General features: G+C 32.7%; 1 protein-coding gene across 3 annotated transcripts in view; it reads right to left on the minus strand.

The window, feature by feature from the left end:
• Positions 1 to 14,397, minus strand: part of LOC126828064 (arginine-glutamic acid dipeptide repeats protein) — a 77,095-nt gene that overhangs the window by 24,034 nt on the left and 38,664 nt on the right. For all 3 annotated transcript variants that reach the window (XM_056102124.1, XM_056102123.1, XM_056102125.1), the window contains one exon: positions 12,301 to 12,381. In XM_056102124.1, the coding sequence (XP_055958099.1) occupies positions 12,301 to 12,381 (81 nt within the window). The remainder of the gene's footprint in view (positions 1 to 12,300; positions 12,382 to 14,397) is intronic.

Consider the following 14,397-nt stretch of genomic DNA (forward strand, 5'->3'; position numbering starts at 1 on the left):
CATACCTATTATTTTCCTACTAAAAGTTAATTCACTTGACAATGTTTTTCTTTCAAAATAAACTGGAATTTATTTTAATGGTTTAGTTACAGAATAAGTATATATAAAATCAAACACCTTATAATTTAAAGTACTGAAAAAAAATTTAACGCTGATTTAGGTCAAAATACAGTATTACCAGACCTACAGACATTATTCCAGACAACAAACTTTGTAATATTTGGAATTAAGTCTGTTGCGGTATTCAAAGACATCGATCACAGGCATTATGTAGATTCTAGTCAACACTGTAATTCTCAAAATTGAAGCAATGGCATTTCCTACAATTGACATAAAAATATTACCAAGCTAAATTAATGAAAATAGTTCACAGCAGTTTATCAAAGATTTCAAAAATGCAAAAACTGTTTAGCAAAAATGAATCTACATTAAAGTCCCAACATAGCCCTGGAAAGGATGGTTTTAGATGTACCTGATGAAATGTCAGACTCTAATGAATCAATAAAAGACATACAATGATAAATCAGTGCCAAAAGTAATGAATAGGACCAAAGGCATTGTGTGCCTAACAATGTCTGTGACAGGTGCCTTATCTCCAGACTTGCCAACAAGTTATAAAATGGTGATATACAGAGTATAAATGAAATGAAATGGGGTTTAACGTCCTTTGGGCTAATGAAGACGGAACAGCGTTTAAGACAATACACAATCAAGGACTTTAATAAAAAAAAGATTTGGTCCAAAAATTATTAAAATCAATCAAGTTGTGGCTTTTAAAGTTTACACTGCTTTCTATTTAGTTCACATCACAATCTTTGTGTTTTAATCGTTGACAAATATAGTATTAATAATTCTGCTACCTTATTTGTTCCAGCTAACCTACTCTTCATGAAGGCTTTTTATACTTAGATGTGCTAAATTATAATATAACAGTTTTTACATTAATTTGAAATAAATGTGAACAAGTTGGTTTGCTGTGACTAAGTGATAAATTAGATTTGAAAAACCTTTCAGCTTCCATATAACCAATGTGTAATACAATAATCTTTGTTATTCATGCTCATCATATTACATGCAAATACATGTGCACTGTATGAGTAAACAGACTAAGTACAAAAGATAGCATAAGGCTTTGTTACTCAAAATTTTTTGACATTAACAACACCGGTTATAACCAGAAAAAAGCAATGACAATCCTTAAACTATAGTCCTTAATATCATATTCTAAATCCTTAATATGTTCTAAATCCTTAATTTTGATAATCCTTTATTTTGACAATTGTTTTCATCAATTGCAACCGTTACATCATCCAATACAAATAACAAAATGAATGTGTATGCTACCAGCAGCAGTTTTCATACTGAATCGATGTATGTCAAACTCTTCTCTTCCAAACAAACCAACACAAATAAAAGCATTTCACTCAAAATGAGTAAAATAGAAAATCTTACCGCTTTGTAAACGTACTAACTGTCGTAAAACAATAACACAACACTGAATATTTTCTTCATAACAATAAACAAACAGTAGAGAAAGCTTCAAAACGACATCATTTAACCTACAAGCTTGATACTATTTTAAGACCTAACAAAGATGGCCGCCTTGGAAGCACACATAACATTGAGTATGTGAGAGATATTGAATGAAGCTTGGCAGGGTCGACAGTAGCTAGCTACCGTATTAACACTGGACTAGAACACTGTGTAGCAGTACATTGGGTTAGAACAGCAAGCTTGTCAGCCAGTGTGAAGATCCACAAAGCGTGCATTCAATGATTGTACATCTCTCACTCTGAGTTTAAGAGAGCATACTAGGAGGCTAGCTACATTCTAGTAGTAGCGAGTGGCGTTTTGTATTTTTATTAACAATAATTAGACCATCGATACAAACTAAACAGAGAGCTGCCATTATATTTAATTGTACGGACTGTTGAACCTCTTGTGTATCCATGTTATATTGTTAAGATGAGGATAATATACAATAACCAGTATGAATATAAATTAAAACATTATACTGTTTTGCATTATAGGGTAATGAATTCATCTCGAGCAATAAATACACAGAACAAAAGAGTAATATATTATAGAGAGATTAATAAGATCATATGAATGGTATATTATATTTTATTGCAAACAGTCTAGTTTGAAAAGATATAATTTACATACAAAAAACTGTAACCAAATTAAATAACATAAGAAAGGATCAAAGATAAGTTGAAATTTTATCATATTGGCAATTTGAAGAGAAATGTGACAGGAAATAATCTTTAAAAAAATGAAACAGGGAGTGAGTAGATGGGGTTTTAGCATCAACTCAACACAGTGAATCTTTATTCATTAATTCACTTAAGCATCGCTGTCTTTAACAGTGACAGCACACCCTGAGATCCCATTAGGATGTGCAGGCGAACTTACTCTTTGTCACGAACAAGCTTTGTATTGAAACAACACCACTTGATTCAATGACAGATCTTGTGATTTGAAGCACATGACTTAGAACACCACTTGGCCAAACCTGTAACTCCTCACGAGGCGTTAGATTAGAAGTCTTCAACAGTCAGTCGGTAAAAACTAATTTTCACTTTGACGAGATCAGACTATACAGTTACGTAGGGACATGTAGACACTTTAAGTTTCAATTTATGAGTCGAATCTATGATAAGGAGCTTTCCAGGAGTTCATTGCTTGGGACTTTCAATATCTCATTATTGCAGTGCCTGTGTATTTTGTCACTTGTCTGCAGGTTTGTCTTTTCAGTTTTGTTTGCGTGTAAGTGCAGACCTCCTGTACTTAATATGACAGTGGATCACTCTTTTCAGTAACACCGCTGAAATTTCCAAAGTTTTTCAAGCATTTTTTTTACTTAAAACCTTGGTAAAATAACACTTTTATAAACTATCTGTGTATGGTCCTTTAAGAGATTAGAATCTTTCAAAGTGTATCCGAATATCTAGATAAATTTCTAATCAGAATCACCATAATCTTTCATGGATGTATTTTCAATTTCAATCAAAGATACAGATTAATCGAAATGGAAATGACATAAACAGCTTGTCTACACCCAAAAAGGTCAACTTAGTTAGACACTTTTTATAAATTTCATTTCAGATTCATCTTGGCTTTTAGTGGGATTTGAAATTGAATAGGAATAGCAGCACTGTTTTATGAAGCTCAACACAAAGTAACCTAATTCCAAAAACACATTATTGCATCTCCTCAAGTATATCACTCATTGAACAATCAATTTTGTAAGAGAATCTTTGAGCCGTGCTTGCGAGTATATTACATGGCAATAATAAAACCAAGGGTTTGTTCAGCCAGTTAAAGACTTAAACACATGTACATGAAATGCACACACGCACGCCATATTACAGTTAAACATGTTGCTACACTTAATGGGTATATAAGCGGGAGATTAACTTGCCGTCTAACTGAGTGTGGCATGAAAATTAGTTCTAAGAGTTCCAATCGTAGCTGCACGGAGCGAAAAAGACCTGAGCTGAAGTCGAGCATGTAATATGTCGATAGAAATGGCTTACTTTCTTGAAGTCAACATGTTGGCTGTTTCTGCTAGAAGATAACAATTTAAAGAGTAGGGTATATCAATTTACTACTCAAGTATTAACAACAATAATGATAAGATCTCTTGATGACTATTACAGACTATATGTGAAATAAATTGAACTTTAGGGCAAGTCAACTTTGGGTGGAAAGAAATACTCTGTATGTAGCAAAGTAATTTAAACACTAGTAACACTAAAAACCAGGTGATTTAAACACCAAACATTTAGTACTGATACATATATTTTGGAAGATAGTGTGACTGCACCTTGGAAACCAGAGAGTTCCTCCACCATGAAAAGATCCAACTCAAGCCCAAAAATCTTCACATATGCCTATCGAAGTTTGTGAGAGCAAAAAATGTTTTTTGGAACATGTTAATTTGAGTACAAAATTCATGGGTTCTCTTAAATAAATACTTTATACAGAACAAAAATAAAAGACATCTATCTTAAATGATTGATAAGTTGTTTTACTTTACATCAGCAAAGTATAGGCACTTAACTAAGAAGGGAGTAAAGTGAGTAAGACGCTGACTTGCTAGTCTGGAGGTCGTGGGTTCCATCATGGTGTTGGCCGAGAAAGTTCATCAGGATTGTCTGGCGTGGTCCCCTTGTCAGTGGTGCAGAACAAAGGACAGCTTTCTAGGGATGAAAAACCAAGATCCCATGTACACATTGGTGTGCATGTAAAAGATCCCTTGGTGGTTGGAATTCAATATAAGAGTAGGCCGTAATGCCGTTTTCCAGGAAAAATTTCCCTCATAGCACACTGGTGTCGGCACTGGTGTAAGCACATCTTCATTAGCCGAGTTGGAGCAGAATAGTAGGATGTTAACCCCCATATTTATAACTGATAAAGACAAAAATGTATGAGAAAGGATATTTCTTCATAAACAGTCTGTCTGTCATATATATGATGAAGAAGATCAGAAAAATGAGACAGTGCAGATATTTATAAGAATTTTGATTGTAGGTTTCACACTACAGACTGAATGCCAAATACTGATCATTGGCAGAATTTAAGATTTTTGTTTTCTCTGGGAACATTATGTTTTAGTTAAGGTGTCTGGATGTGATGCTTCAGATAAGAGGCAAGATAAAACATTGACAAATAGTAGACCAATGAAAAGACATTATTTCTCAATTCTAATCAAGGGTTCAGCTACACACAAAATGCCAAGCAATGAAGATAGATGAAATCTTTGAGATTGTTGTTACATAGAATTAATGGAGAAATGTTAGTCATGTTTTAGAGTTTAGTGAGATAGAATGTTAGACAGTGTAAGGTAAATTTAAACATTTGTTGTAACTGTGGTGATCTATAGGGTAGAACATCACAATGTTAAAGGTTCACTGAGACTTGAATACTGAGGAATTAGCAGTTTAGACACAATAAAAGTTCTCACAGAATTCATTGCCTGCAAGTTTATTCATTTGCGGTTGATACTTGATTAATAAATATTTCAGTATGATAACACTAACAAAACACAAATTGTTTTTCTTTTTCAGAGATGAAAACACCCATTGAGCTGTCTATCTATTCAGAGATGAAAACCACTAATAAGTCATGGAGCTGTCTATTCGGAGCTGAAAACCCCCAATAAGTCATTGAACAGTATATTCAGAGCTGAAACCCCCAATAAGTCATTGAGCTGTCTATTCAGATACAATTTATGAAAAAAAACCATAAGTCATTGAACTGTTATTCAGAGATAAAACCCCACAATAAGTCACTGAACTGAACAAACATATGAATATTCATGAACAGATATTAGGCTGCAGTTAATTATCTGTTTCTCATGGCCTGTGTTTGTGAAATATACATGCTACATGAGGTAATTGTTAATTATTGATATGAAATTTAAAAATTTTGAGTTTAAGGAATAACTTATCTCGGTTACTTGGTCATCGAAAACTCAACGGTAACGGACGACAATGATTTATTCACATTTTAATGAATTTTTATAGATTTACAATATCTATTGCACAACAGCAGGGCATTCATTGGCAAACTTGATCATAATGGTACATGTAGGCCTTAACTATGAGTAGTGATATGCTTTTAAGTTAAGCCTTCCTGAATTCCTTCATTCTTGGCATTTCATTTCTTCATTTTTCCCTACTTTGACAGGTCACGAAATGACCTGTTCTTATCAGGTTAATTTGATGATTTGTTCGAACATAAATATTTAAAAGCAGACCTTTGGATTTTTGATTACAAAATAAGTTATATTATTTATAATCTCAGTTAATTCCAAAGAATTTACTTAGTTTGAATGACAGATATGATACAGCCTTACTGTATGTTATGATGGAATTTTTCACATTCTAGCCTAGTTTACTTACCGCCTTCATGCATCAATTCATTGTTTATATTTGAAGGCAAACAAATTATAGTTTTACAAACTTTACGAAACGAATTTGTCCTAATAATTAAGGAAGTGTGTAATTATTATGGATGAAAATGGACATGCAGATGGGTCATAAGAAACAGACAATTAATTAACTGCGGCCTTAGCATATATATATATTTAATGTAAAAAAAAAAAATGTTTGTGTTTAATAGTTATTATTGTTTATACCATTCATTAACTGTTAAAACTACTTGACAGTTAGGCCAACATGTTAACATATCTTCGTAATTTATTTGGGTATTAACTATGCGGATGAAGCCTGTATTGCCCTGTTTGGTACAATAAACTGTACAATATTTGTATTTAAGAATTGTACCAGGTGGGCAATTAAAATCCACACCTGTCTGCAATAGCTTAAAAAATAAGGTTTTTTACATGCCTGTATTTATGTTATAAAACCCTTCCATGTATTTCTGGGTAAAAATGACCAAATCAGCACTTTTTAGTTTATAACAGGTGAGGATTATTCGACAATTGGAATTAATTTAAAGATATAAATTTTTTTACTTGTCCAACTAAATGAAACATTATTTAAACAAAAACAATAAAAGCTTCAATAATATTACTCCAATGTCCGGATTTAGATTATGTCATTATTTATTATTGCTTTACTCAGATAATATTTAACTGCAGCGAGTCAAAAATCATAAATGACATTTTTAATTTTTAAAAATAAGATTGGTGTCAGAAGTGAAATGTTGAATACTGTTAGTGTAGCAATTAAAGACAACAAAATCACATCAAATTTTATTGTACCACCATTTACGGGTATCCATAAATCAGATAAAATAATGCCTAGATTAAAATATTAAATTTGTATTATTATGTCCTAGGGATATAAAATATTTTGAAAATGTGGTTTAATAATGTGAAACTAATTCTAAATTATAATGTACAATCTAGTTGTCAGTGTCACTGTAAAAGAATAACTAGACCAATAAAAACAATGCAGTTAATTTATTTTGTAACACATGTACTGCTTCATTTTACAGTTTTAACGAAACTAAAATATGCACCTAATAAAATTAGAAATGTTCTCTATCCTCATAATTTTAAATGATCCACTGCCCTTAGGCCTTACATGTAATACACAGTGAGTCTCATATAACACAAAGATGTATTTTTGCATTTCTGCATGAGCTGCTTTCTGGTGAATTAGTTCTGGTTTTATCATACAGAAGTTAGAGATTGGTTCAGGGAACAGTACATTTTGTATACAGGAGATTATAAACAGAATCGTAATCTGAGATTAAGAACTATTTTATCACTAAACACGAGCCATACCTACCAGACTTCTATCCCCACTATTGAGGCTGCCATGCCACTGGTAAAATATTACATCATTATTATGTACATGCACACACAGCATATTTAACTATGTTCTTCAGAAACAATTGTTACACATGTTCTACACATGTTACATTATTTCTATTCTAAATAAAAAGCTTGTTCAACACATGAATACAGACAATATCATAAGACAGTTTCCAATGTAAATATGATGACATTTTTAAAAGTTTACAAAAACTAAAGCAATAATAAACTGTAACTGGATTGTGTTGATGTTAAATATTGTGTATAAAGAAAAAAACAGAAAGGAACATTTTCGATATAAATGCATGCCAAAATGTTACATGCTACTTAAAGGAGCTAAATTGCTAATATTTGGGACCTAGAAAATGACACAAATGGGCGCAAGGCATATAATAATGCTATATGAATGTATATAAACTGATTTACATTCAATCGTTTCTAATTTTACTGTAATTTCTAATCGAAATACGCCAGAAGTCTCAATCGAATGGAAATCTCTAGCGCCTGGTTATTCCAGTTCTACACGATATTATTTATTGCTCATGCTCTCCAGATAAGAAATGGCGGCACTGCTCGACATGCCTTGTGGAATATGTCTAGCCTCGTTACACATGGCACTGAAATGCATTATCGTACACGATTCGTGTACCAATGGTAAAATGTTTATTTTGTCTTAAATATTTGATATCAGAAGCCCATTTTATCCCGGTAAGTTCACAACATCAATGTTGATTTAAATTGACAAATAATTTGTGTTTTCAATGTTTAAGACTTTGGATAATATTGAGTTAGAGACTAAGTTACTTTAACTCATTTGATAAGTGAGGGTTTCAAAAAGGGATTGGACTAAAAATATTAATAACAACTTAGGTATGAAATGAAATGGGATGTAACGTTCTACTTTCATGTACCAGATATGCCAATGAAGACAGGCATACGACATGCAGTTTGCTTTGAGTATGAGGGAAACTTTGTCTGGACAGTGACATTTCCACCTACTCTAGATCGAATTCAAGTTGCCACAGATTCATTTATGAGCAAGCTAATTAATACACAGGACCTTGGTTCATGGCCAGGCCCTCTGTCCTGTATGACTGACAAGGGGAAACCAGACTGGAAACTCTTTGAACATTTTCTTGGAAAACATGGGTATCAATACAAACCCGGGACTTTCTGGTAGCCAAGCAAGTGTCTTCCTCACTTGAGTCGCCATGGCTCCAACTTTGTTGTGGTTAGCAAATTTTTAATTAGGAAACAGGAAAAGGGTACGGCAAATTTTTAATTAATATACACAAGTCTTAGCTGTGCTTTATGAAACAGGAGCTTGTACATGATATTAACTTTTTTTTTTTTAGCATATTAATGATCTACTTTAGTATGTGGTAGATTATCTGTTTAGATGATATATATCTGGGATGAGTTTTATATGGTGATAAAGGTAACATGTAAATTATACTACAACTGTATAAATGGTACTGGTATAATATTTCATAACCCAGGGGGCCGTAGACACTATGTACACACATGGTCTATTAAACATACACTGGTAAAGAAGGTAAAGGTCATTCAACACTTTATAACACTCTAGTCGATATATTCATTGCTCATATTATATCATCTCTATGGTTAATGGAAAACACAATATTTCTTTTTTTTTGCATTGGCAAACACACAGTATGACATTACCGAATAAAGGGTTTGAAAATAAACTGAAGTTGTATCTCTATAAAGTGATAAACATCAAGAATTTTAAAATATAATTAACAGAATGAGGTTCAATTAAGATCTTGGAAACACAAAATTTGGTGGCATTGTCTATTGGGTATTAAACACATTTTATCATCATTAAATACATTACATAAAATACATTTTCTTTATTCTTGTACAAAACTTATGCAGATATTTGTTTTTGTTTGCCCTTTGGTTTCTTTGACAGCCATCTGCCACATGGATTCACGAACATACCAGTAGCTGTAGACAAAAGGTTTATAGGTCATCTAACACTTCACAAAGGCTTGGATATGCTTCTTTTTACACATAGGGTGTTCCTTTTTACAAAATCTGTTTATTCTAAAGCGTTTTCAAAGTTATTTGTTGTTTTCTCAGTTCTTTGAGCTTGTCTTCATGAAATTGGATGTTTATTAACTATAGTCAAACTGCAGCTGTGTTCAATCATCAATTTGATAATGTGCCTAGAGATATTTCATATAATCTGTATCAGTGTTTCCCAAAGTGGGCGATATTACCCCCTTGGGGTTGATGAGAAGATCTAAGAGGGGAGATGATGAGAAAATGGGTGAGGGATAAGGGAGAGAACTATTTTTACGTGGTTTTTCTACATGTATGTACATGAATGATAAAAGGTAATTTTGTATTGTTTTACCCACCCTGTACATTGATGTACATGCAGTACATAATATCATTAACATTTTCCAACACTTACGTGTAAACAAATCATGTTTAATGTTTCACGTCCACATATTTTTATCTACAAATGTAAATTGGCAAGATCTGTATTGAATTGTAAAAATTGAATACCGGTATGCACATTCTTTTGTTTGGGTGCTGAGAATAATAACTGACTAGTGTTAAAAAAGTGTTCTTATAGGAGATAGGCAGAGGGGTGGTAGACGCTAGGGTAGCATTAATATGAATAACATTTGCCTTTTTTTAAAAGTATTAATGTACACAAGCTTTCTCAGCAACTGAAAATTATCATCATTTAATTTTTAAAGTTCAGCAGATGAAGTGTGTAGTACTGTTTACTATTAGGTATGGGTTACTTGTAACAGTTTCAAGAAACCCTAACCAATCCTACCAGAGAAAGGGCCGGTTTCACAAAATGTATGTTAAGTTCTATAGTAAAATGTTCAAAGTATTACAAGTGTTGTGTGAAATAGCAATACATGTCTTAATGACAAAGATCTTACATCTTTCAGTATTAAAATAGTTAAACATCTGCATAAAATGTTATGTGCATGAAAATGTTTCTTTTTTCTTTTGTTTCATGGAAATTCTCTACTGCATTGTAAAGGCATCTAATAAATATATTATCAAAGGTCTTACTGCTATTTATCTTATGTTATCAAAATATTCAAACATGTGTATATAATATTACATGCATGAAAAGAAATATGTTTTGTTGGCTGTAACAAGTATGTAAGTATAAGCATAATCAAGCTATAACTATCATGTGTATAAGTATCTATCGTAAATGATATGTTTTATCTGGCTTGTCGTGTGAAAATATTATCCTTTCACAAAGATCTTTAATAATAGTTTTCATATGTTGGGGTGTTCGAATGTTAGATAGACAATGTTTAATGTAATCTAAGATAAAGCAGCTGTTTTACAGAATAAAGTAAAAAAGGTGTGTGTATGCTAACTCCTGATCAAAAACTTTATCTTCGCATAAGCTTACAAATACATCTTGAGAGACTTTTGATCACAAAGAAAAACATTTTATTTGACATTGTTTAAGGTGTATTGAAGTAATAAAACAAAAACTTTACTATAATTTTATATGTGGTATCCAGTTTTCAATTAGATTTATATTGCAAAACTTAATGGCACAGGCGTGAGATGATAGACTGACTCATACACAACCTGCTGTCTGCAGATGTTTAAATTAATTTGTTTTAAAAACTTTTTTTGTTGGGAACTTTACCAATATGTTTGCTTTTAAGGATCTGGAAGAATGAAACAAGAGTGATTGTGCATTAGTTTTGGTAAACTAGAATGTAAAAGTAGATGTAGGTGTGTGTGTGTGTGTGTGTGTGTGTGTGTGTGTACTAATTTTAATTTCTGACCTTATTTTATTTTATTTTTATCACACTCCATGCTGAGCATATAAATTTGAATTACAAAAGCATTGTATAATATTTTAACACTAAGTGTGAGAGAATGTATGTAAGACTATTGGTAGAATTCTTGCTCTTTAAATTAATAATAGCAATATATTGTATCTTTACTTAATTATTGGATTCACATATATTATAGAAGTCAGATCTCATGCACTCAAATAATGAGTAACAGATTTACACATAAAAAGAGTTATAATTTGGTAAATATTTAATTCTGGTTTAAAAACAAAATAACACATGTAACACTTCTGGTCGTAAGTTTCCACTGTCAATATAATGGTGGTTTTCGAAGTCATTAGGCTAATTAACCAATCATTATATCAATTACTTCATATTTGACCAATTAGATAATTGAAGGTCCAAACCCAAAGCTATATCTCTATGCTTTCGTGAGACAGCCACTAGATTTCAAAGGGAGAAGATGTAGCAATTTCTATCAGCAGACTCCTAGCGAGTTCGGGTGGATTGGGATTGAGAAAATGACTTTATTGTAATCTATACTTTTATCTTATGTAACCAGTGCTTGATATATAAAATGTAAAAACGAACTGTTGCATTGTTATTCCGGGTAAAACAAACGTCTTAACTAGTGAGAAGACAACTGTCTTAACTACTGTGATAGTAGTAAGAAGAAGGAAGCCAAAGAAGAAATTAAAAAGGCTACAAAGATATGTAGTAAGAAGAGAGTGCATGGGTCATACGTAGGATGTGGTGGCCCGCTTTCCACATCTGACAAAAGACTTAAGGTGCTACATATACTAATTCCAACAAAACAACGTAGCTTTGTTAAAAATAGGACCGCTCGTTCAACGGTCACTGTTCAAGTCTGATGCTTCTTCTTAACAAATGCTAGTCCTGAATGGTACACTTGTATTGAATATAAAACTTTTTTGTCATTCTGGATTCCTTAGTATCAGTTCAGAGCTGGTTTTGAAGCTGATAAAGATGTACTAAACAAGAAATGTAAGAATGAACTTCAGCAGAGATTGATTTGAATTCTCTACTATCTGCAATGGGAAGATGGGAAAGATCTAGATCACGGTTATCTGCAAGGTTCTTCATGACCGGCCTTGACTTCTACTTTGCATGCTTCCTTGATTTCTCGCATTCCATATTTATACTATGAAAGTCAATATAAGTACTCACCGTTTCTTTGTTAGGTAAAAGTTCTTTTCTGATCTTAAAGAAATTCTTCCCATATTGCTTCAAGCCCTTCACAAAACGTTTCTGAAATGATGAAATAACAAGAAACATGAATAAACTAAATCCAACAGCAAAATGAAGATTTCAATATCTAAGCAACACATACACAGGATATTCTACTGTTCACGTGTCTTTGCTTGTACAATTTATTAAGGACATTCTGCCATATGATTCAGGTCTGGGTCATTTTATATCTTATATTTTGTCTATTATTCATCACTATTACCTGCAACATTCATAATCAATAGTTGGGAAAAAGCATATACCTGTAGGGCCACAAAAAAACTTCATAAACTCAAGATGCCATTATGCGACCAATAGCAACCCACATGGCAATCAATGAAGAAAATGTTTTAGCGATTGACAATTTGTTTTATTTCAACATGATCTGTAATCATACTAGTATAGTGATGGTCCGATAATCTGTTCCAACATCGGTATCGATAGATACTCTGCCATTTTGCCGAAACTGAAGTCACCAATATTTGTTCAAAAGGACTCAATTCGAGTTGTGAACCATTAAAGATGCTTTCCCCGCATACAAACTGTGTGATATGATGATATATTTGGACTAAAAACATATTCAAACTAATTATCTATTAAAAATTTGCTGCAAATCCCTATCAAATCTTTGCATTCGCCAGGAGATGCCTATAGCTATAAATAAATAGTTTTTTGATGCCATGGCTGTCATCTTACTTCATTGTGGGAGAGTAAATTTTTCATTACTTACTGTCCACTTACTATAAATATTGAGGCCTAAGTAAATTCTTAATTATTTTCTGTACGTTGACACCCCTCAATGTTCCCCAAACTGCCTAACCATTTGATCAAGAAATAAAAACCGCTCCCTCAATCAATTTTTGTCCAGTGCTTGCCCCATGGGTGTTTTTTTGGGTAATCCAGTATTTTTCTGGTAAGATTGGGTGTCTATACTTTCCATATATACCACATTTGCCATACTTTTATTGGAAAAAACCATCTGATAAATACTTCTTTTAAATCATTAATTTGCTTGACACTCAGTAAAATTATTTTAGTTGCCGTGCTCGTGACTATTTAGACGCAATACAAGGCTCTCATGGAGGCCGTAAAAGGAAATAATAAACAGTGCAAAATCCTTACCAGTCTACGTTATTTTTTTTTTAATCCTTATTCACACATTGTTCGGGTGTCTCGATGCATTTTTGAAAGAATACTATTTCTCTGCATTTGCAAACAGACATAAACGTACAAAAGTCCATCCGATAAATCATAGAATATGGAATAAATCCACTGGATGATGATCAAAAATATAGAATATCGCAGAGGCCTCTCGATCCCATTTCAATGCCTGCTGATATTGTACGACATCATGCAGTGGACTTATATACCAGAAACAAGATCACAAACTTGAACAATAATACCTATTTAGGCTTTTGAATTTTCATTTAAAATTTATATACTATGAAATAAACAATGGTCCTCCTTTGATCACTGTCGCTGATGTGAAATAGCTCCAAATCTTACTACTTCGCTGCATTTTTTCCTTCGTTTTATTTAACCCGCTACGGTACTGGTATACGCGTGATTGAAATGAAGGATGGAAAAGGGGGTGGGGGGGAATGGTGGCAGAATATGATGTGATTGCCACTGTTGACAGATTGGAAGCTATCACTTTGATGTTGTATCATTATTGCATGAACCATTCTGACAGATATGATACAGGTGCCGACTAAGTTTGGGAATTTAATAACTGATATTCTCAACTTTATATATTATTCATACAGCAAATAGTTTTAGTTCACAATTAATAGTGTGTATTTTTTGTCTGCAGAGGGGGTGTGCCCCAATTTTTTTTTTCCCTTAAAAAAACATCGCATTGGTTAAATAGTACCAGGTCCTTCGCCGACTAACTATGACATGTAACTACATAGATTATCATGACATTCGAGACACTTTAATGTGTACTAGTTTTATATCCACCACTATCGGTAATTGTATCTGTATCGGTCGATATATTTAGCTGTCAACATCTGATATCGGTAAAACCGATAGTAA

The sequence above is a fragment of the Patella vulgata genome, chromosome 7, assembly GCF_932274485.2.
Source record: "Patella vulgata chromosome 7, xgPatVulg1.2, whole genome shotgun sequence".
NCBI lineage: Eukaryota > Metazoa > Mollusca > Gastropoda > Patellidae > Patella > Patella vulgata.